Source organism: Macaca nemestrina, chromosome 7 (assembly GCF_043159975.1).
Source record: "Macaca nemestrina isolate mMacNem1 chromosome 7, mMacNem.hap1, whole genome shotgun sequence".
Taxonomy (NCBI): Eukaryota; Metazoa; Chordata; class Mammalia; order Primates; family Cercopithecidae; genus Macaca; species Macaca nemestrina.
Window position 1 is genome coordinate 144,129,074 of NC_092131.1, and position 21,428 is coordinate 144,150,501.

The 21,428-nt window shown below is 37.0% G+C and overlaps 1 protein-coding gene across 2 annotated transcripts in view; it reads left to right on the forward strand.

Annotated features, from left to right (window-relative positions):
• LOC105489670 (aldehyde dehydrogenase 1 family member A2) overlaps positions 1 to 21,428 on the forward strand; it is a 116,599-nt gene that overhangs the window by 41,585 nt on the left and 53,586 nt on the right. For both annotated transcript variants that reach the window (XM_011754669.3, XM_071066787.1), the window contains exons 2-4: positions 8,129 to 8,233; positions 8,411 to 8,551; positions 11,657 to 11,786. In XM_011754669.3, the coding sequence (XP_011752971.1) occupies positions 8,129 to 8,233; positions 8,411 to 8,551; positions 11,657 to 11,786 (376 nt within the window). The remainder of the gene's footprint in view (positions 1 to 8,128; positions 8,234 to 8,410; positions 8,552 to 11,656; positions 11,787 to 21,428) is intronic.

Below are 21,428 nucleotides of genomic sequence, written 5' to 3' on the forward strand. Positions count from 1 at the left end.
CCTGCCACTGGAGAGGATGTGGCCATCATCAGTGGCCACAGCCTGGACTGGCAGGTGGGGAATGTTTGTCTCTTTCATGCCCCAGTTTTAGTGAGGCTTGATGCCCTGCCCTCGTGGTGGTAGCCTGCACCTAACTCTTCATCCTGCATCAGCTGCAGCAACCCCTGCCCAGCTCATCACCAATTCCAGCAGCAACTTGTGTCTCCATCTTAGATCTCAGCAACATATGCCTACCAGCACTGGGTGCTTCAGCTCGTGTCTCACTGACTTCTTAGCGTTGGCTTCAGGAGCACTCCCAGCTTGCCCCACTGTCCCAGCAGTAATAGCCTGAGTTTCCTTAATGCCTCAGTCCTGGCACTGCTGGGTCCCAGGACAGCAAGCAGTTTGTCAAAGGCTAGGTTTGGAAATAACGCCTTGCTGTAGCTGCTTAGGTCTCAGAAAGGATGTGGGGCCCAGTGTTGAGTTCTCTCTTAGGAGCAGTTCCATCTCATGGGCTCCTGGTAGCTCCCTGTGTTAGTTTCAGGGTCTGGGAGGGTTGAGGGCTTTTCAAGTGGCCAGGATTACACAATTCCATGGTGGGGATGTTGGCTGCTGGAAGTCTCACATCCATTTCCTACTTTGGGAAATCACTCCTGGCTCTCAGCTGATCCCAGTCAGGGAGGATGCAAGAGGCAACCTCTTTCCCTGTTTTTGGTGCTTCCTGTCCCTTCTTTGTTGAATTCCATTGTTCTCTTAGATAATATATTTGAAATGTGACTGTCTGTATACTGTTTTGGTTTTCCTAAGTGGAGGAGTCAGGCATATAAAATGCTTCTAGTGAACCCTCCCATACTCAAAAAGTTAATACAAATGTATTAAACTTGCTAGTTAAAATACACATTTTTGTATTAAATAAAATCTAACCATGTATCACAGAGACACATAAAAATAATAAAGACGTAGTTGAGAGCAAAAAGGAAAAGATAAATGAGAAATACTGGACAAAGGCTTAGGTAGCTGTACTAATATTAAACAAAATAGGCTCTAAAATACAAAGCTTTATTAGTAATAAAGAGCATCACTTCATATTGATAAATGGTTTACCAGAGAGATCTAATGGTTACAAACTTATATTCACTAATAAAATACCCTGAAAATTATAAAGGTAGAAATTTGGAGTTAAGGAGTATGTTGATAAATCCACCACCAAGGTGGGAAATTTCAGCATGGCTTTCTCAGTGATCACAGTACAAACATAAAATGTTAATAACAATCAAGATGACCTTAATGCATTTCACAAAATTGATACAATAGACACATACAGAAACGTGCTCCAAATAAATACTGCATTTGGGCAAGAAAAAGAAAGAAAATATCTAAGAATAAATAAATTAAAAATATAGGTTAGTGGTTACCTTTAGCGGCAGGGTGGGTCAAGCTGGATGATGGGATTAGGAAGAAACACACAAGTAGCTTCAGTAATATTAATAATGGTCCAGTGCTTGAATGATGTGTTCATGGTATATTTTAATATGGTAGATCTTAACTTGCATTTATATTACATGTATTTTTACTGCATCTATTAAATATAACATAACAAAATTTTGTTCCTCAAATATTCTCCTCATTCTTCAGTGTGTTTCAGATTTGTTCTTGGTGTGGGAGGTACTGTATTCTGACCATATCAGGAAAGATGTCAGAAAGTGATTCATGTCGATACCGTTTGACCTGGCAATGCCATTACTGGGTATACACCCAAAGGGATATGAATCATTCTATTATAAAGATACATGCACACATATGTTCATTGCAGCCAGCACTGTTCACAATTGCAAAGATGTGAAATCAACCCAAATACCCATCAATGATAGACTGGATAAAGAAAATGTGGTACATATATACCATGGAATACTAGGCAGCCATACAAAGGAATGAGATCATATCCTTTGCAGGTACATGGATGGAACTGGAAGCCATTATCCTCAGCAAACTAACACAGGAACAGAAAACCAAACACCACGTGTTCTCACTTATAAGTGGGAGCTGCACAATGAGAGCACATGGATTAAAGGAAGGGAATAACACATGGTGGGGCCTGTCGGAGTGGGAAGGCGGAGGGAGAGCATCAGCATAAAAGAGCTAATGCATGTGGGGCTTAAACCTAGGTGATGTGATGAAGGTGCAGCGAACCACCATGGCACATGTTTACCTGTGTAACAAACCTGCATGTCCTGCACATGTATCTCAGAACTTAAATAATATTTAAAAAATAATAAGAGGAAAGAAAGTGATTTATGTCCTCTCTCAGCAGACTTTCCATTCTAATTAATGTTAACTAAGTGCCCACCATTCTGTCTTTTTAATACCAACAACCTATAATATGTCAGTGGACAGTTCTTCACAATGACAATGGAAAGAAAGTTAGGTATATGAACTAATCCCTCCAATCTCTGAGAAACCTGGAGTAGATAGGTGCCTTCTTTTATGGACCATCTATTCCTTTTACCTTCAGTTACAGTATCACAGAAGTACATGATTTTGATAAGTCAGTATTTGTATAGTTTCCAAATGAAGAAACTGAGCAACAGTCAAGTAACTTAGGGTCAGATATATTTTCTACTTTCAAAGACCTCTATAGTAAAGCCCACATTTTTCCTGATACTAATTCCGAAATTCAGTAAACTACAAAGCAAAATTTTCTGGTTTCTTATACTGATATTAACGTGGCTTTGAGTTAAACTGATTTGGCATAATTGGGCCATGTTAAGGCAGCTTGAATGGCTTATTTTATTTTCCACAAAGTCACATTTAAAGAAACTTTTGTGAAGATAATGAATCCTCATTTAACAAATTTGTTTGGGGCATTTAAAATATGAAAGGTAGGCACCAAAAGATGACACTGACGTTTAAACTTTTTTTTTTTAACTTTCCATTTTGAAATAATTTCAGATTTACAAAAATAAAGTTCAAAAATAGTGCAAAAAATTTCTGTATACACTTCATGCAGATTCCCCAAATGATCTTACAATTATAAAAATGATAAAAATCAGGAAATTAACGTTGATATAATATCATCTAACCTAAAAATCTTATTCAGATTTCACCAGTTGTCCCAATAATATGTATTTTTTTCCTGGCTCAGCAGGGAATCCATGGTTACATGATGCATTTAATTTTTATGTCTTATTAGTGACCTTTTTTGAAACAGTTTAGTTTTACTAGTCTCTCATGACCTTGGCACTTTAAGAAAACATGGGACAATGATTTTGTAGGATATACTTTAGTTTGGATTTGCCTGTGTTGTATCCTCGTGATTGAATGTAGATTATGCCTTTTGAGTGAGACTACCACAGAACTGATCCTGTGTCTTTCTCAGCATATTATATTAGCTGCACATGGTATCAATTTGTCCCATTGCTGGTGATGTCAGCTTTAATCATTTGATTAAGGTGGTGTCTGCCAAGTTTCTCCAACATAAAGTTACTATTTTTTTCTTTGTAATTAATAAGTATCTTGAGGGGAGATACTTTGAAACTACATGAACATCCATCATACATTTTTCGTTGTATATTTGCCCACTAATTTTACTATCTAGTGATGATTTTTACCTGAAGCAGTTATTACTATGGTATTTTACAAATAATAATCATCTAACCCCATCATTTCTTTACATCTATTAGTTGGAATTCTACTGTGAAGAAGAGCTCCTCCTTATCCCACATTTACTTATTTATTCATTAAAAAATGTATATCATTATGAACTTTTGGATGTCTTTTTCATTCTATGGGTAATAATCTATTACCAACATTATTTATTTTTTGTTTCAATTATTCCAGTATTGTCCATTGGTAGCCTCTTCATGTTGACTTCTGTATCTTTTTATTATGTTCGTATCGATTTTTAAGTATTTACTTGATTTCAGGCATCACAATGTTTCAGGCTCATCTTGTACTTTTCCTGCTACAGTTCTGAAATAAATCATTTCTCCAAGGAGCCCTGGTCAGGGAATAATGCTAAGGAACAGGATTCAAAACTTTTGAAATTGCCCAGAGAGCTGCAAACGTTCAAGTATTGACCATGGAGATATTTGTTATTCAATGTACCAACAAAGTTGTCCGTATGATTTTTTTTTTTTTTTTTTTTTTTTTTTTTTTTTTTTTTTTTTTGAGACGGAGTCTCACGCTGTTGCCCAGGCTGGAGTGCAGTGGCGCGATCTCGGCTCACTGCAAGCTCCGCCTCCCGGGTTCCCGCCATTCTCCTGCCTCAGCCTCCTGAGTAGCTGGGACTACAGGCGCCCGCCACCGCGCCCGGCTAATTTTTTGTATTTTTAGTAGAGACGGGGTTTCACTGTGGTCTCGATCTCCTGACCTTGTGATCCGCCCGCCTCGGCCTCCCAAAGTGCTGGGATTACAGGCTTGAGCCACCGCGCCCGGCCCCGTATGATTTTTTAAGTGTCATTTTATAAGACTAGGTCTGCAAAAGCAATGATGTAGTAAAATTAAAATTTTAATTTTGGCACGCCAGGAAAAATAGCCATCACATTTACCATCTGGTTTCAATGTATTCATTTTATTTTTATTTTATGAACAATTTACAGGAGTAAGAATAAAGAGATAGTAAAAAAAAACAGCAAAATAAGAATTTAAACATAGCAAACCAAATTTTTATTTCATGTTTTCCTGATTTTGGAGGTAACATAACTTGAAATTGGCAATGCCTTTGAATGCAAATAACTGCTCATGAGCTGTCATATATGAACCTGGAACATAATCATCTCGTAAATACTGGCTCCAGATTTTAAACAGATCTCTAGAAGGTTATAGCTCATCATTACCTCGGGTTCTTCTTGCATATGTGTTATTATCACAGTGTAATGCTATGGAAAAATTTGAGGGTTCATGATTTTGTAGAAAAGGTGGTCATGTTTTTGTTTCACAATTACAAAAATATTTTCATTTTTACTTTTATAAATGTCAATCAGATTGATCAACCCAATGAACTTTTAAAATTTCTACATAATGTGTTTTTCCAGTCACCTTTACATATATACCTACCTTCAGCATTTGTCCGTTTATGAATATAAAGTAAATTTTTACCAACAAATATTATAAAAGATAAAATAATTGTCATATGTCCTTTTACCAAAGCAGGATGGTCCAGGTTCTTGTTGCAAAATATTAATGATGAAGTCCTTCCCATTAAATAATTAGTGGGTTAGAATATCATGTTGCCTTTTTGTCTTTGTAAATATATTGTTTACTCTGATTCTCAAGTCTGACAGAATTGATCTGAAAGACTCATAGCCCAAGATTTTGCTTCTATGGTCAGTTTTACCTCATCATTATAATCTCAAGTGCTCTGTCTCTGCTTTCATTTTCTCACTCATCTAATTATTGTGAAATATCTTTCTTTTAATTTTATTCTTTATTCCATTTTGGGCAGAAAATTCAGAATTCTGAATTCTTAACTGTGTTCAATGGAAGCTGAAAAGAATATGGCAAAGATGGCATCTCTAGACTTCTTTTATAACTTTTTGAAAGATGATGTATTAGACAACACAATTAGAAAACTGAAGGATGATAGAGTGGTGACATTCATTTCTAGGCAATTTTGTAATTTCTTTTGTTTCCTTATTATTTTAGTTGTTTAGCATAGTTAAAAATAATTGATGAATGATGATGAAGTAATTCCTAGCATGATGAAATAGCAAAATGTTTTAAAATACAGGAAATATAAGATCACTAAAATCTCATAATGTATCTTAGATCCTATAATGCATCTTAGGTTTATAAAATGATCGATAGACTAAGTGATTAAGAAAATGAGTTTAACTTACTAAGTATTTTTTCCTTTTGATTTTTGGAAAACCTGTGAGAAACAAAAATCATGAAATACCAGTCTTTACAAATAATTAAAACTGCTGCACAGAGAAACTTAAAAACTGAACTTAGGGCTGGGTGTGGTGGCTCACGCCTATAATCCCAGCACTTTGGGAGGCCAAGGCAGGCGGATCACTTGAGGTCAGGAGTTCATGACCAGCCTAGCCAACAAGGTGAAATGCCATCTCTCCTAAAAATACAAAAATTAGCTGGGCATAGTGGCGGGTGCCTGTAATCCCTGCTACTGGGGAAGCTGAGGCAGCAGAATCACCTGAATCCAGGCGGCGGCGGTTGCAGTGAGCCGAGATTGCGCGCCACTGCACTCTAGCCTGGGTGACAGAGCAAGTCTCCATCTTCAAAAAAAAAACAAAACAACAACAACAAAAAACTCAAACAAACAAAGAACTAGGATCAGTGGACTCTGGTGATATTGCAAAGGTTAAAAAGTTTGATTCAGTCACATGGTGAATAAAAGGATAGGGACATTGGTAAGACCACTTTTTCCCTAAACCCAGTAATACTCCAGAAGTGGATCCTTAATGAAACTAACTTTTAATTTTCTGCTTTTGTTACCTGGACATTATACTGTGTTCAAAGGAGCATGTAAATGTAATGAGCTATCAGCTGTGAGCAAGTTTATTAAATAGAGTGAATGAAAAGAGAACCAGACCAATAATTCCAGAATTCTAACTAGCTCAGGCTTGAACATTAAATAGTTCTGTTTCTTTGGGCTAATCCTGGAAATTACGTATATTGGAAAAAACAGTAGTAGCCTTTGAGTCAGCCACAAGAAGAACCTGCTTCTTTGGACTCAAGCTCCCTGCCTCTCAATTTTCTCATGTTTAATAGAGATAATAAAACCCTGCTTCACAGGGTTATTGTAAGTACTAAATAAACTACTAGAGACTGTCAGACTCTGGAGGGCTAGAACTCTCTTAGCCATCTTTGTCTTTCCTGTGACTAAAAGTTATGTGAGTATTTATTGGGTAAATTATGTTACACATGTTTATGAACTGTATATTATAAACTGTAAAATGTACAATTACAAGGTCATTTTGTTTGTATCAGTACAGCTGTATTAAGTGCTCTACAAATTTAAGGTCTTTTCCTTTATCTTAAAAATCCTTTGGGAAAAGAGAGTTCTAGTTTAATCAGTGCCTCCTTCTACATGGGCTCATTGTTTTTATCAAACCAAGGAAAAATGAAAAAGAAAACTTTGGGACATTTTCTAGAATTTGATATTTACCAAGTGTAGATTTATATTTATTAAGCCTCATCTCTTGATTATTTTTTAAATGGCAGGCAATAAATCAATCAGTTTATTATTGTGTTTGTCCTAAATTGGATGACTGACTGGTTCATAAGTTCAGAAATTTCACTGTGGTGCTGTAAATTTTGTAGAGTAAAACATCTTTGTATGTCCTCTAAGATTACATGGTCTAAAAATACTAGTTTAGGTTTGTCAATAACAATTTAAAATTTTTCTTGCCTTATCTTTTCCCTTGTCATTTAATTCATTTATTACAAATCGTAAGAGAAATTGACTTGAATAATTTCTCAAATTTTTGGTCTCTTTGCCATTTTAATATAATCTCAATTTCATATATAGGGAGATCAAGCCTTTTAAGAAATCCTGGGGTGATCATTTGAAAGTTATACCCCACCTGCCAACTCCCCATCCCCATCTTTTGTGGCTATGCAATATAGCCTATTCAGCAAAGGGAAATAAACCTAACTTGGATTTACACATATAACTTACTTAACTCACTAGTTAGTTTGGTTAGAGCCATTTTTCAGGAACTGACTATAAATTAGGTGAATGTTTATTGCAGCACCATTCAAGTTTCCTTGAGAAGTCACTTAGGTCTCTGGCAGAGAAAGTAGAATCTAAGGCTTGATGACTGTAAGTTTGATCTACTGTTTAACCCTCCTGGATCCTGGCCAGAGCTTGGGCTATCAATAATGTTGCCTTAACATCAGTGTATGATTGTATGTATGTGAAACACTCTATCCTTATTTGTATCTTTCGTTAGTTGACAGGTTCACGAAAGGTAAGAACTGTAGTTAGCCTTCGGATGATAGTAAAGCAAAAAAATAGAGGAAATTCCTAAATTGGGGTTGAGTCTAGAAGGGTCTCCTACAACACTTCAAATTCTATACTTTTATTATATAACAAGTGTTATTACCATAGTAGTTCCATAACACTTGGCCATTGACTGGCTGCTTATCACCTGTGTCACAGATCCCATTCTGTTATCTACTCCCTTAGATCTTTATAAACAACGAGTGGCAGAACTCAGAGAGTGGGAGAGTGTTCCCTGTCTATAATCCAGCCACGGGAGAACAGGTGTGCGAAGTTCAAGAAGCAGACAAGGTATGTCTTTTTCAGAAAAAGATTCCCTATGAAATAACTGCCTTCAAACAGCAGAGCAGTAAACATATGCTCTCAATACACAACTACATGCTCATGCTTCACTTTTTTCATGACAGCAGATAGTTCTTCCTTTATTTGGAGTGTTTTTCTTCAGTTGTGCCTCTTCCTCTCTAACAGGCAGATATAGACAAAGCAGTGCAGGCAGCCCGCCTGGCTTTCTCTCTTGGTTCAGTGTGGAGAAGGATGGATGCTTCAGAAAGAGGACGTCTGTTGGATAAGCTTGCAGACTTGGTGGAACGGGACAGGGCAGTTCTTGCAGTAAGTAACCTAAGAAAACGTTAAGTCTTTACCCTACATTTACCATTCTGCTGAAATTTACGTTCCTTGGTTTTATTTTTATTTTATTTTATTTTATTTTATTTATTTAGAGATGGAGTCTAGCTCTGTTGCCCAGGCTGGAGTGCAGTGGCACGATTTCAGCTCACTGCAACCTCTGCCTCCCAGGTTCAAGCAATTCTCCTGCCTCAGCCTCCTGAGTAGCTGGGATTACAAGCATGTGCCACCACGCCTGGCTAATTTTTGTATTTTTAGTAGAGACGGGGTTTCACTATGTTGGTCAGGCTGGTCTCGAACTCCTAAAAGGATGCTTTGAAGCAGACCTGGGGAAAAAGCAAAGGAATACGTAATACATATGAAAAATTAGACATGTTTGGATTTGGGGATCAGATGGAGAAGTGGAGGATCAGCTGAATATCTTAATTTTGAAGAGAAAACTAGAGCTTTCCATGACTGATAAGGACCTTCCTTTCTACAACTCCCCCTTCCCATGACAAATTAAAAACAGTCAAGCAACAAGAGAGTCACCATGCTGCTTGGAGAAAACCAATATCAAATGATTCTTTTGAGAATGAAATAGAACAAGTGTTTACCTCCCCAGAGTTAACCTCTCTTGACTAAAGAGAATCCTTCAGAAGCAGAGGGGATGGTACGGACCTCCCATACACTTCTGCTCCGTTTGCCCTGTCATTCTGTGAGCCAATAGAAAGGAGAGACAGCAGGAGGCAGCAACTTACTTTCACTAAAACAGTGATTTTCCTCACATAAGGAACTTCTCCTGCCCTAATGGGTTTTGTTGTTGTTGCTGTTTTTAAAATAAAATTCAATTTCTTAGAGAATATAAACTTTGGAAACTGGAACCATTTAGGAATGTATGCACTATATACTTGGGATCTCCACCTAGGATCAATGAGTATTTAGGGTTTCCTTGTTCAGTCAGGACATTCAAGCCATTAGTACTATATCCTTCCCCCTACTTGGGAAAATAGGTCATTATTGGGCTTGCTTTCAGGGAAGAAAGCATTTTTTTTCCCTTTGTCAGTGTCCCTCCTACCATAGTTCTTCCCTTCTACCATCCCCCTCAGGAATCTGTTGATAGTATAGGAACAAAATGATTCCTTTATGGAAATGGTTTGGGATTCTAGCTATATATACCATTTATTTGTATATAAAAACATTTTCTAATCTGGCACTCTAGGGAATACTGTTCCAATGAGGTGTTTATACATACTGTGAAAAAGGTGTTTCATGATGAAGAAACTCTTTGCAGATTCGCAAGACACTGGGCATATTAAAGGCTCAGGAAAAGCCTACTAAATGCTTCTCAAGCTTATTTGAGCCTCATCACCATTTTTCTGGCTAACATACCAATATCATGCAAAACCAAGTGTTTTGGGACACATTAGAGAATGCTATTTTTATACTTGTCTCTTCACTGGATTATCATTTTCTTGAGAATTGAACTTGTATTTTACCTTTTTTTTTTGGTAATCCTAGCATGGTTCTTAGCACATAAATGGCAAATGAGGGCACATAGGTGGCCAATAAATGACTGTTTATTTGAGCTAAAGATATATGGTATCTATAGTATTGGATTAACACCATACTAGAAGATGATTAATTTCTGCAGTTACATTTTCATATAATAAAACTCAAATGCCTTTCTTTTTCTTCTCTGTGTCCCACTGATCAAGTCTTTTTTCCTACCACACCTAAATGAGATTCCTGCTTTTAAACACTCTCAAGCTATGAGAAAAGTGAGTTTTAGTAAAAGGTAGCCTGTGGAAGAAAGGGGAGCTCCTGACTGGAAAACTGAAGTTAATACTGCATCCAACGTAAACACAGTTGAAAATAGACCTAGAGCTGGCAATTCTCAGTGGATTTGACTGTTGTCAGCCGCTCACAGGGACCATTTAGGCAACCCAAATTCTGGTTATTGACATTATTCACTCTATGCTGTGTAGATTTTGGTGCTGTGCTAGCTGTACAGAGAATGTAATGCCGATCTTGTAAACATATACATGTTCTAAAAAGTACTAGGAAATAGTTTGATTCTATTTTTTAAGGGTGAGCCAATATACAGTGATAAGTAACATGATATTTTTAAATAAGTTTCATTTTATACACATACTAAGTACATAAATTGTACTGGAAGTCATAGTATTTTCATCTCATTGATTGGATAATATTTTAATTTTAGCTTTGTCAGAGATGAAATAATTTTCACACCAGTATGTCCTACGAAATATACTTGTAGGGAAAAAAGAAAATTACAAACATGTTTTTGTTTATTTCATTTGTTGAACTTGTAACACCTTTAATACTTCTCAAGTCAAAATACTCTTCTCATTTCAGCGTATTCATTTTTCATTGTTTTTGTTACAGACTTAGCCAGTTCAGGAACATGTCGTTAAAATAATAATGTTTACAATGTAAAGCAGTTCAATATTGCTATTTTTATTAAATGGAGCAGATATTTCACTCTTAATAGGTAATGGTTGTTAACGTAAATGTTTACAAAAAACCAGCCTTTAAGTTGTTAACATCTGGGCTTCCCTAGAGGAGTTCTTGTTTATTTGGTAGTAATAAATAAACTTGCTGTGCACTGTGGATATTCCATTTCTCAGCAGGGGTCTTGGCAGCTGTGGAGAACACTTTCTATTCTCATCAGTTGCATAAAGAGCCCATGTTTCTGCTCCTCTTTATGGATTCATATTACTGGTATAGACGCCAAAAAATCCCCAATGAGCTCTGATCATTAATATAACGGAAGCTGTTTTGACAAGCAGAACATTTCTTTATCATTAAATAAATATTGTGTTAATATATTTGGATAGTGGTTACTGGAAGCACACAGGCACAGGAACATGCACATACATACTCATTGTGATTTGTACTAGGAACTAAACCAAACTGACAGTACTAGAAATTTTTTTATTTGAGAATAAATAAAAAGATTTATTTGACCAGGTATGCATCTCCATATTCATTTGTATTCTGTCTCTTCCTTTTTTCTTCTGCTCTAGAAATTAGTGTATCACTGGAAAGTTCTGGGGACTTAATATCTCTCCATTTCTTTTCCAACAGACCATGGAATCCCTAAATGGTGGCAAACCATTCCTGCAAGCTTTTTATGTGGATTTGCAGGGCGTCATCAAAACCCTTCGATATTACGCAGGCTGGGCTGATAAAATTCATGGGATGACCATTCCTGTAGGTATGTAAAATCAGAGTATGTTGAAAAGGAAAATGAGACCACCAGAAATGCACTTTGGCTACCAAACACAAACAGTAGTCACATAGAATACAGATATGAGCACTCTTACAGCAGTTAGAACTGAGTGAAGAACCAACCAAATTATGTCACTGACTCTGACAGCGTCCCTTTTTCTATAGATAGTCCACATATAAGTATAGGGGCATGCCACTTCATTCATCTAAGGAACAGGTATGTATTTGTCAGCTGGTAAGTGGTCAGCATTGTGCTAGATGAGGTGCTGGTGTAGGTATGAAGGGGGCATTATTGGATGGAGGGAAGTCAAGGAAAATTCCAACAAGGTTAAGGCTTGCTCCTTGCCCTCCTGAAACTTAAGATCTACTCATTGGAAGGAAATACTCTTAAATGTTAACAGTTGTCTCTGGTGAGATTATGCCTGATTTTCAGTTTCTTTTTTATATTTTTCTCTACTTTCTATATTTCTCGAATGGCCATGAATTACTTTCATAATCTAAAAACAACAGTAATCCTAACCCTTTTTATTATTAAGATTCACGTTAGATGACAGAACCAACAAAACAAAAAACTTAAAGGCCCCTTTAGGAATATTATAATTGGGTGCTAAGTTATGTGCTTCACCTGTCAGTGCTGTAGCTGTTTAAATGAGAGGAAAAGTATCCAAGACTAAAGCAACTAAAGCGGTCAGTGAAGAGATGTTGATCTGTGCTTGAATACTAGTGATAGCTAATACCATTTGAGTGCTTTCACAGCAACCCCAAGAGAAAGGCACTGTTATAAACATCTTCAGTTTACAAAAGTGGAAAGAGGTCTGGTAAAGTAAAATTAGTCTTCCTAATTCACAGAGTAAATAAGTTTTAGAGCTAAAACTTTGACGTTAGAACCTAGGCTTGTAACCGCTTCACTGGAGAATTCAAAATAGAGCCTAGGAGGAAGAGATATCCTTATAGGAAAGGGATGGACTGAAAGAGATAGGGCATGGTGAATAGACATAAGGAAAGGAAATACACATTTACTGAGTGGATGCTAGATGCTACTTAGCACTGTGCCAGGTGCTCTACCTGTGTTCTCCAGAAGGCAGTCTGCTTTTCATGGAGAGTGCATAGTAACAGGAGTGGAAAGTAATGCTGAGGACTTTGAAGTGTCTTTTTTTGGGCCTTCCTAGCCAGGCTGAGCAGTATTGATTTACTAAAAAAGGGAGTGGTTTGGCCAATAGTGTGGATGGCTGGGAACAGTGCTTCCCAAATTTAATGTATGCATAAATCATCGAGGGTCTTCTTCAAGTGCAGTTTTTGACTGAAAAGGTCTGGGATGGGACCTGAGACTCTGCATGTCTAACCAGCTGCTCGTCCTCTGCATTGAGTAGCAAGGAGAGGACACAGCAGAACCAAGTTAGGTGGCTGTTGTGATGCCTCGTGTAGGTGTGGTATGACAAGGGAAGAATAATATACAGTGAGAATGGAGGTTTAGAGACAAGACTTCCAAGGATTATTTTTTACATCGCCCCCACAAATGATGATGACGTGGAATGTTAGTTTTAGAAAACGGGTTTCTGATCACAGGGGCTTTTCCTTTCCATCCAGAGGTTTTTCCCTTGTTCAGCTGACTGAAAAGGATGGAGAAGATTGCTCTTGGGGAAAGTCCGAATCTTAGTTCAGTTCTGACTCTAAGGATATTATAGAACAGTTGTTCTCCAGCATCACTTGCAGAATGTGGGGATGTCCTAAGTAAGGTAAAAAGTCACTATTCGTTATGAGCATACCTAGTACAGGGCGTAAGAATTAAAACCTTTGTTAACAATGGGACACATGTCACTCTTTTTAGGTGGGCCTGTCCTATATCAGTAGAGAACGTAAATTAACAAGCTCAAAGTCCCTAGTTGTGTTTTGTTTCTTGGCCCCACCCCACCTGCCATTTCATTATTAAAACAACAGATATGTTTTATGCATTTAAATATCTTTTCAAACTATTTACAAAGCTCTGAAGAAGATTGTGAAGCAGAAGGCAATGCACATAGATCTCTATTTGGCCTAATAGTATCTTGGTTTTCTTTTACTTCCTCAGAAGGGAAGATCCTGATTAGATAAAGCTAAATATTGATTGGCATTCCTGATTATGTTTGAAGCTTTAATGTAACTTGATCTGGCAGTAGAGGTGGTTGGCCCATAAGCCTTACTGTTTTCATCTGATGCTTTTTGGCAATCCTGTGGATGCTCATCTACAAGTTAGAAATACAGGGCATAGGAAAGGCTCTCACAGTAGTCTTTCCCAGCTTTACTCATTAACTATTGTTCAGCCAATGAAGGAAAAAAAATGTGGAATTCTCTTAAACTCTTAGTGACTTTTTGTTGCCCAAAACCAAAAAGTTTTTCTGAAAGTGCATTTAGAGGCATACTGGGATGAGGGACTCTACCTGTCATCAGGCCTGTAGGCAGAATTCCCAGGAGGCTGAAGTTTGGGTCATAAGAGCTCTCTCCATGGTATGTCAAACAGATGAGGGAAGGATGGAGGTAGAGGCTAACTTCGCAGCTTTCCTCTCTGTTCCAGTTTTAGATACATTTGGGTTTGCCTAGAGGTCACTTAGAATTCAGCCAACAATATCTTTGGCTAGTCTAGTACTTAGTGAATGTAGCTGGACTAAGTCAGGGGAGTCACAGGAGAAGATCACAGAAAGGGGTATCATAATCATAATTATTCACTTATTCTCAGATTTGTTCAGTAAATTAATCAATTTGTATTTGTCTTTTGTAACTCCATAATTTAACATCAGCTTCATTTTCATTTTGTCTCTGCATACTTGGCTTTTTTGTTTTTTTCACAGTGAAGTCTGGAATATAGAAAGTCCATTAGTTTTTAACCATGAGATCTTTATAGTGCTACATACATTTTCCTGCAAACAACCTAATTTTATGTTTAGAATTATAAAGAAATAATGTACTTTATATTTACATAGAATTTAAAAGTATAAAACATCCTTGCATGTACAATATGTATGTGATTCTGTGCGTGATCTGATGAGATAGTCTGGATTTTAAATGGTATTTTACCCATTTTACATCTAAGAAAATAAGACTCTAAGGGTTTAATGTCTTGAAGGTCATGTGGCTAGTAAGTGGGAGATCTGAGATTCAAACCTAAGCGTTTTTCTGTCTAAGCCATGATAAGTTGTCTTCTTATGGAGATTGGTTCAGCAAGGCAGGAAGGTGGCCCTGGTGATGTCTTTACCTCTGTGCAGATTTTTATAATAATATACAGTTTATTCTCATCATTCATGGTAGTTATGTTTTATAAAGTCGTGAACACTGAATTAGCAAATACTGAACTATTGCTCCTAGGGGAAATAAAAGGTTAGGTTCCCGCAAGCTTCTTATCACAACATTCTTGTCCACTGATCAGAGCATGGCCTTGTTTTATGTTTTTCTGTTGAAAGATCCTTTGTTTAATATATATTGTTGATTTATGAATTCTTAACTCATGACCAGCCAGACAAAAGTACTATAACTGATGCCTGAATGAAGCTTGTGTGACACATGTATTTTGTCTGTAAGGCACATCACAGCCTTCTTGCACTTAGGAACACTAGACAGCACTCAACACTATGCTTAGGGGCCATTTTAAACAGCAAAATCATGAACAAAAGGCACAAAAATATGAAAAATGTGGCACTAAACAGACCACAAAAAGGACACTTTTTTTTTTTAAACAATAAAAGAGCTGAAGCAAGAAGGCAAAGTGTCACCTCGTTCAACCTCAGCTGAGAATATGTGCATCAGGTGACTCAAAATTTTCCCTGCTTTGGGGAAATGCAAATTAAAACCACAATGGAACCACCTCACTACTGCAAAAAAAAAAAAAAAAAAAAGTCCATAATTTAAAAATTAAAAAAAAAAAAAGACGTTGGCATGGATGTGGTGAGAGGGAACACTTTTACACTGCTGGTTGGGACTATAAACTAGTACAATCACTATGGAAAACAGTATGGAGATTCCTTAAAGAACTAGAAGTAGAACTACCATTTGGTCCAGCAATCCCTGGATTGCTATCCAGGGAAAATAAGTCATTATAGGAAAAAGACACATGCACATGCATGTCTGTAGCAGTACGAATGGAAACTGCAAAAATAATGGCTAACTGCACATCAGCCAATAAGTAGAGAAAGAAGATGTGGTATAAATGCACCATGGTCTACTACTCTGACATAAAACAGAATGAATTAATGGCCTTTGCAGCATCTGGGATGGAGCTGGAGGCCATTATTCTAAGTGAAGTAACTTAGGAATGGAAAACCAAATATCATGTGTTCTCACTTCTAAGTAAGTGGTAAGCTATGAGGATGCAAAGGCATAAGAATGATACAGTGGACTTTAGGGAAGGATGGGAGTGGGGTGAGTGATAAAAGACTTCATATTGGGTACACTGTACACTACTCAGGTGACAGATGCACCAAAATCTTGGAAATCACCACTAAAGAACTTATCCATGTAACCAAACACCACCTGTACTCCCAAAACTATTGAAATTTTTAAAAAAAAAAAAAAACCCTGCTTGGGATATACATGCCCATAAATGACTGAGAACACTCCATACTTTTTGTTGGGTTACAAATAAATTTTAGAAAGTAGGCAAGTTCTTAAATACGGAATCCACAAATAATGAACATCAACTGTATCTAGAGCCTACTTTTTTCAAGATAGCATTTATGAGGCTTAAATGTTCTGGAACACTTAAGGTGTGGATCTACCTGCCTAGATCCTATTCATATGGGTAAAGGGGGCTTTCGTAGTGAGTGTCAGAGATAATCACACAGTTTTGTTTGGTCACCCATAAAAAAGAACCTGAAATGTGTTTTTTTGTTGTTAAATTTTTAAATGTAAGACTGCTTTGCAACATTGAATTATACTCCATGGTTCATCCAGCATAACATCTCTAACACTAAACAACCAAAAAGAATGGGAAGAAATACACCATTATCTCTTTCACTCATTCCCATTTGGGAAGACTAGGGAAAGGTATCTTGTAACTGGAAGGGATTTTCCTTTACCTCCTTTCTGTGGCATCAACTTTGATCTCTTACTCATTCACCCATTTCTCCATTCAACAGATTTTTTTTTAGCACCTGCTATATTTCAGCTCTTGTATCAGGCATTGGGGTTACAAAGGCAAATAACTAAGATGTTTATAGGACAGTAAGAAAAACAAGTAGACAAGCAACTGCAATATAGTGTGATATATTTAGATAAGAAAGCATGGAATTTGGTGGGACACCATAGGAGAGACATCTCCTAGTATTAAAGCCTTCTGGAAAAGGTGGTGGGATGTCTAAGTGATAACCTTGAAGGACAAGTTAAGTGAAGATGGAGACAGGGACATCACAGGCAGTGGGAATAGCTGGAACAAAGCATGAAGGGAGGAGAGTACCATGTGTTAGTGGATCTGAAAGTATAGGCAGATAAAAAAGACAGTAGGGCTCTGCGTCTGGGTCAGCCATACTACAAGTTTTATTCTGTGGGCAATAGTGAGTCACCAGATTATTTTAAATATATGAGTGCCTTGATGAAAATTACATTTTAGGAATTGCATCAAATCTGTATATTGCTTTGGACAGTATGGTCTTTTTAACAATATTGAGTCTTCTAATCCTTGAACGTGGGATATTTTTTCCATTTGTGTCAACTGTGATTTTTTTCATCAGTGTTTTGTAGTTCTCCTTGTAGAGATCTCTCACCTCCTTAATTAAATATTCTTAGGTATTTTGGGGGGCTGTTGTAAATAAAATGAACCTAAGTGCATTCAATGGATGATTGGATAAAAAAGATACATACACATCATGGGATACTAAACAGCCATAAAAATTATGAAATCATGTCTTTTCAGCAACAGGAGTGGGGTTGGAGGCCATTATACTAAGTGAAATAACCCAGAAACAGAAAGCAAATACCACATATTCTCACCTATAAGGGAGAGCTAAGCAGTGGGTAAACATGAACATACAGAGAGACATAATAGACATTGGGGCCTTCGAAAGGAGGGAGAGTGAGAGGGGGCTGAGGGTTGAAGACTACCCGTTTGGTACCACGTTGACTGTTCTGGTGACGGGCCCACTAGAGCCCAAACCTCATAGTTGTACAATATATCCATGTAGCAAATCTGCACATACACCCCTTGAATCTATTTGATAAATTGCATTTTAGAGCACTTTTACTACAAATGGATAATCACTTGGAGAGAGCAAGTACTTGCTTAATTTCTTCCCATAAAGGATAGCCTTCACTTTGACTACAAATGAATAATAGAGAGGGCAAATGCCTGCTTAATTTCTACCCATAAAGGGTAGCCTTCAACTAGAATATTTGGGAAGGAGAGAAAAGGGTTATCTGATGACCACTTTTCAGCAATGAACTGGGTGGCTGCTTCTCTCTCTGAATTGGAAATTTCTTCCACCACTCTTCATTCTGTTCCACTCAAGGCCCACAGCTGGATGTTACTGCACAATTATGCCATACTAGTTTGATTCACAAGAGTCTTGATGTTGTTTCCTTTAGAACACTATCCATTATTTCCTGCCATGGTACCCAATGGAGCCATTGTCTGTGACCATAAATCCTATGCCTTGACCCTTTTACGATGGCAGTGCCTAATTATGATGATAAATAATAATCATTACTATGACCCATGGAACACTTTTTACCTGTTACATTATCGCTAATGTTATAGCAGCCCTAAAGAAAAGTACTGTTTTCCCCATTTTGAGTATTTTAACCAGTATTCAAATCCTCTTCTCCTCTCACATCTACAACCTCTTAGTGATGAGGGAAGGATCAAAGCTTGTTTTTCATTTACTTAGGGAGAAATAGAAGTTAATTTGTATTGCCTTAGGTTTTTCTCTGTAGCAAGTGTTGATTTTGATTTTATGTAAGCAGAAAAAAATGTCCACGTTTTAAGCTGAATTCTGACATTAAAATGGACTTATGATATATTAGCATATAGAAAAGGTTAAACACTACCCAGGTCATATATAATTATCCATTTCACTCTCTTCCAGTTTCACCTGTTAAACTAAAGAGTAGGATACAAATACACAAAGATATTGATTCAGATCCTAAGATTTTGCCTTGAATCAGCTTGATCGGTTTATTGTCATTAACAACAAATGCATAGGGTGAAAGCTGAAATCTTCTTGTTCTATCAGAATAAGAGTGAGGGGCGATTTGCTCTGCCCACCTAAGAACAACCAGGGCTTGCTTGTTAATGGGACCTGAATTGGTTGTGACAGGAGGCCATGAACCTCTTTAAGAGGTTGAAGCTGAAAAGGACCTCAGGGATCCCTAAGGCTGATCTCCTCATTTTACAGAGAAGGTCCAGAGAAGTAAACTAACTTTTGTTAAGATCATGTAGTAGAATAGTCGTAGAGCTAAGCTATCTTCATAACAGACTCAGGAACATAATCTAACTTCTTAGAAACCACCAGCAGACTTCTGGGAAGAAAAGCATCATTACACTTCATACTAACATATGGTTTCAGCGTTTGTATAGGCATTTATAGAGTTTATCATCGTAGTTATAAAATGTTCGGTGAGGTCTGTTCAATGTCAACATGATGGGAATCTGCTACAGTACATACATAATGGAATAGTTCAATGTAATCTTCTCATTTTTTAATACTTGCTCATCAAAGATTGTCAGCTCCTTGAAAGGTAATTCTGTACACAAATTAGAGATTGGAAGATGACCTTCATTCGCTGAATTGTGTTACAGATTTTTATGCTATTGAATAAAATCATTTTCATTGTTACTAGGTATATAAAATTTGCTATGGTTCTTGTAGTGTTCTTAGTGTTATAATTGAAAGCTATTTCTTGAGGTCCATGTTTGACAAATTTCTCAATTTCTGGCACATTTCAGATTCTTCTGATTTTATCACTACAGATTGCTTAATCATACTCACTCTAGTTTATATTAATATATAGAATGTGCCAATGCTAGATATTTTTATGAGACTAAAAATTCTGTCAATTTTCTTTTGGCAACTATAAAATCTGATTCAAGAAGTAATGTTTGCCTTGAATGAGTTATCCAAATAATTAAATTTTTCCAATTAACTAAATATTGCTGTCTCTTCTGTGTAGTTTGATAGACCCCCATCAAAAACCATAGAACAGTGGCTCAGTAGTTCACAAATATAGAAGAGGCTTATTGTACTGTTCATCTATATTAAGAAAAGCATCTAAGGCTTTTCTTAATATAATTACAAAAATGGCTCAATGCACACATGCTCAGTAAAATTTAATTCACAGCTCTGCCAAATTCATAGCATAATGAAGTATTTAATTGTGATATTTTTATATTTTTCATAAGTTGTAAACTACTCTTGGGCCATTAAAAGCACCCAGGTATCAAAACTCGTCAGAAAAGTTATCTCTGACTGGGTCTTAAAATAACCCCCCTTTAAGAGCAATATCTATTATTCTCTGTTTTACCTTCTGAGTGAAAGGGAAAAGAGACAGAGATCAAAAGTCCTACATATGTGATTTAATATTTGTTTTTATCTCTCATCTCCTATTTAGCTTTCTCCATCATAGTTATGTTGTAACTTGTTGACCTAGAATGTGGTATCCAGAACATTTTCTGATGTCCTCATCAAATGCAATCCTTTTTTATGCTGAGTCTGAGCGCTCTCTGTAATCTCTCAGGTTTGGTAAGAAGACACAAAACCATTCATAGCCTACAATGGAGTATCTGAATTTGGGTGGAGACTGTTTTTATATCAGGCTGTTGAGCTTACAGCACAAAGCTAGCGAAATGAAAGAACCTTTTAAGTCATCCTGCTGTATTGAGAGAGCGTTGTTAGCATAAAAGATGGAAAAGTCGCTTTAATTTTTTTCTTTTTTAAATTACACTTCAAGTTCTAGGGTATATGTGCACAACATGCAGGTTTGTTACATATGTATACATGTGCCATGTTGGTGTGCTGCACCCTTAACTCGTCATTTACATTAGGTATATCTCCTAATGTTATCCCTCCCCCCTCCCCCTACCCCACGACAGACCCTGGTGTGTGATGTTCCCCTTCCTTTGTCCAAGTGTTCTCATTGTTCACTTCCCACCTATAAGTGAGAACATGTGGTGTTTGGTTTTCTGTCCTTGTGATAGTTTGCTCAGAATGATGGTTCCCAGCTGCATCCATGTCCTACAAAGGACATGAACTCATCGTTTTTTATGGCTGCATAGTATTCCATGGTGTATATGTGCCACATTTTCTTAATCCAGTCTATCATTGATGGACATTTGGGTTGGTTCCAAGTCTTTGCTATTGTGAGTAGTGCTGCAGTAAACATACGTGTGCATGTGTCTTTATAGCAGCATGATTTATACTCCTTTGGGTGTATACTCAGTAATGGGATGGCTGGGTCAAATGGTATTTCTAGTTCTAGATCCTTGAGGAATCTCCACACTGTCTTCCACAATGGTTGAACTAGTTGACACTCCCATGAACAGTATAAAAGTGTTCCTATGTCTCCACATCCTCTCCAGCACCTATTGTTTCCTGACTTTTTAATGATTGCCATTCTAACTAGTGTGAGATGGTATCTCATTGTGGTTTTAATTTGTGTTTTTCTCATGGCC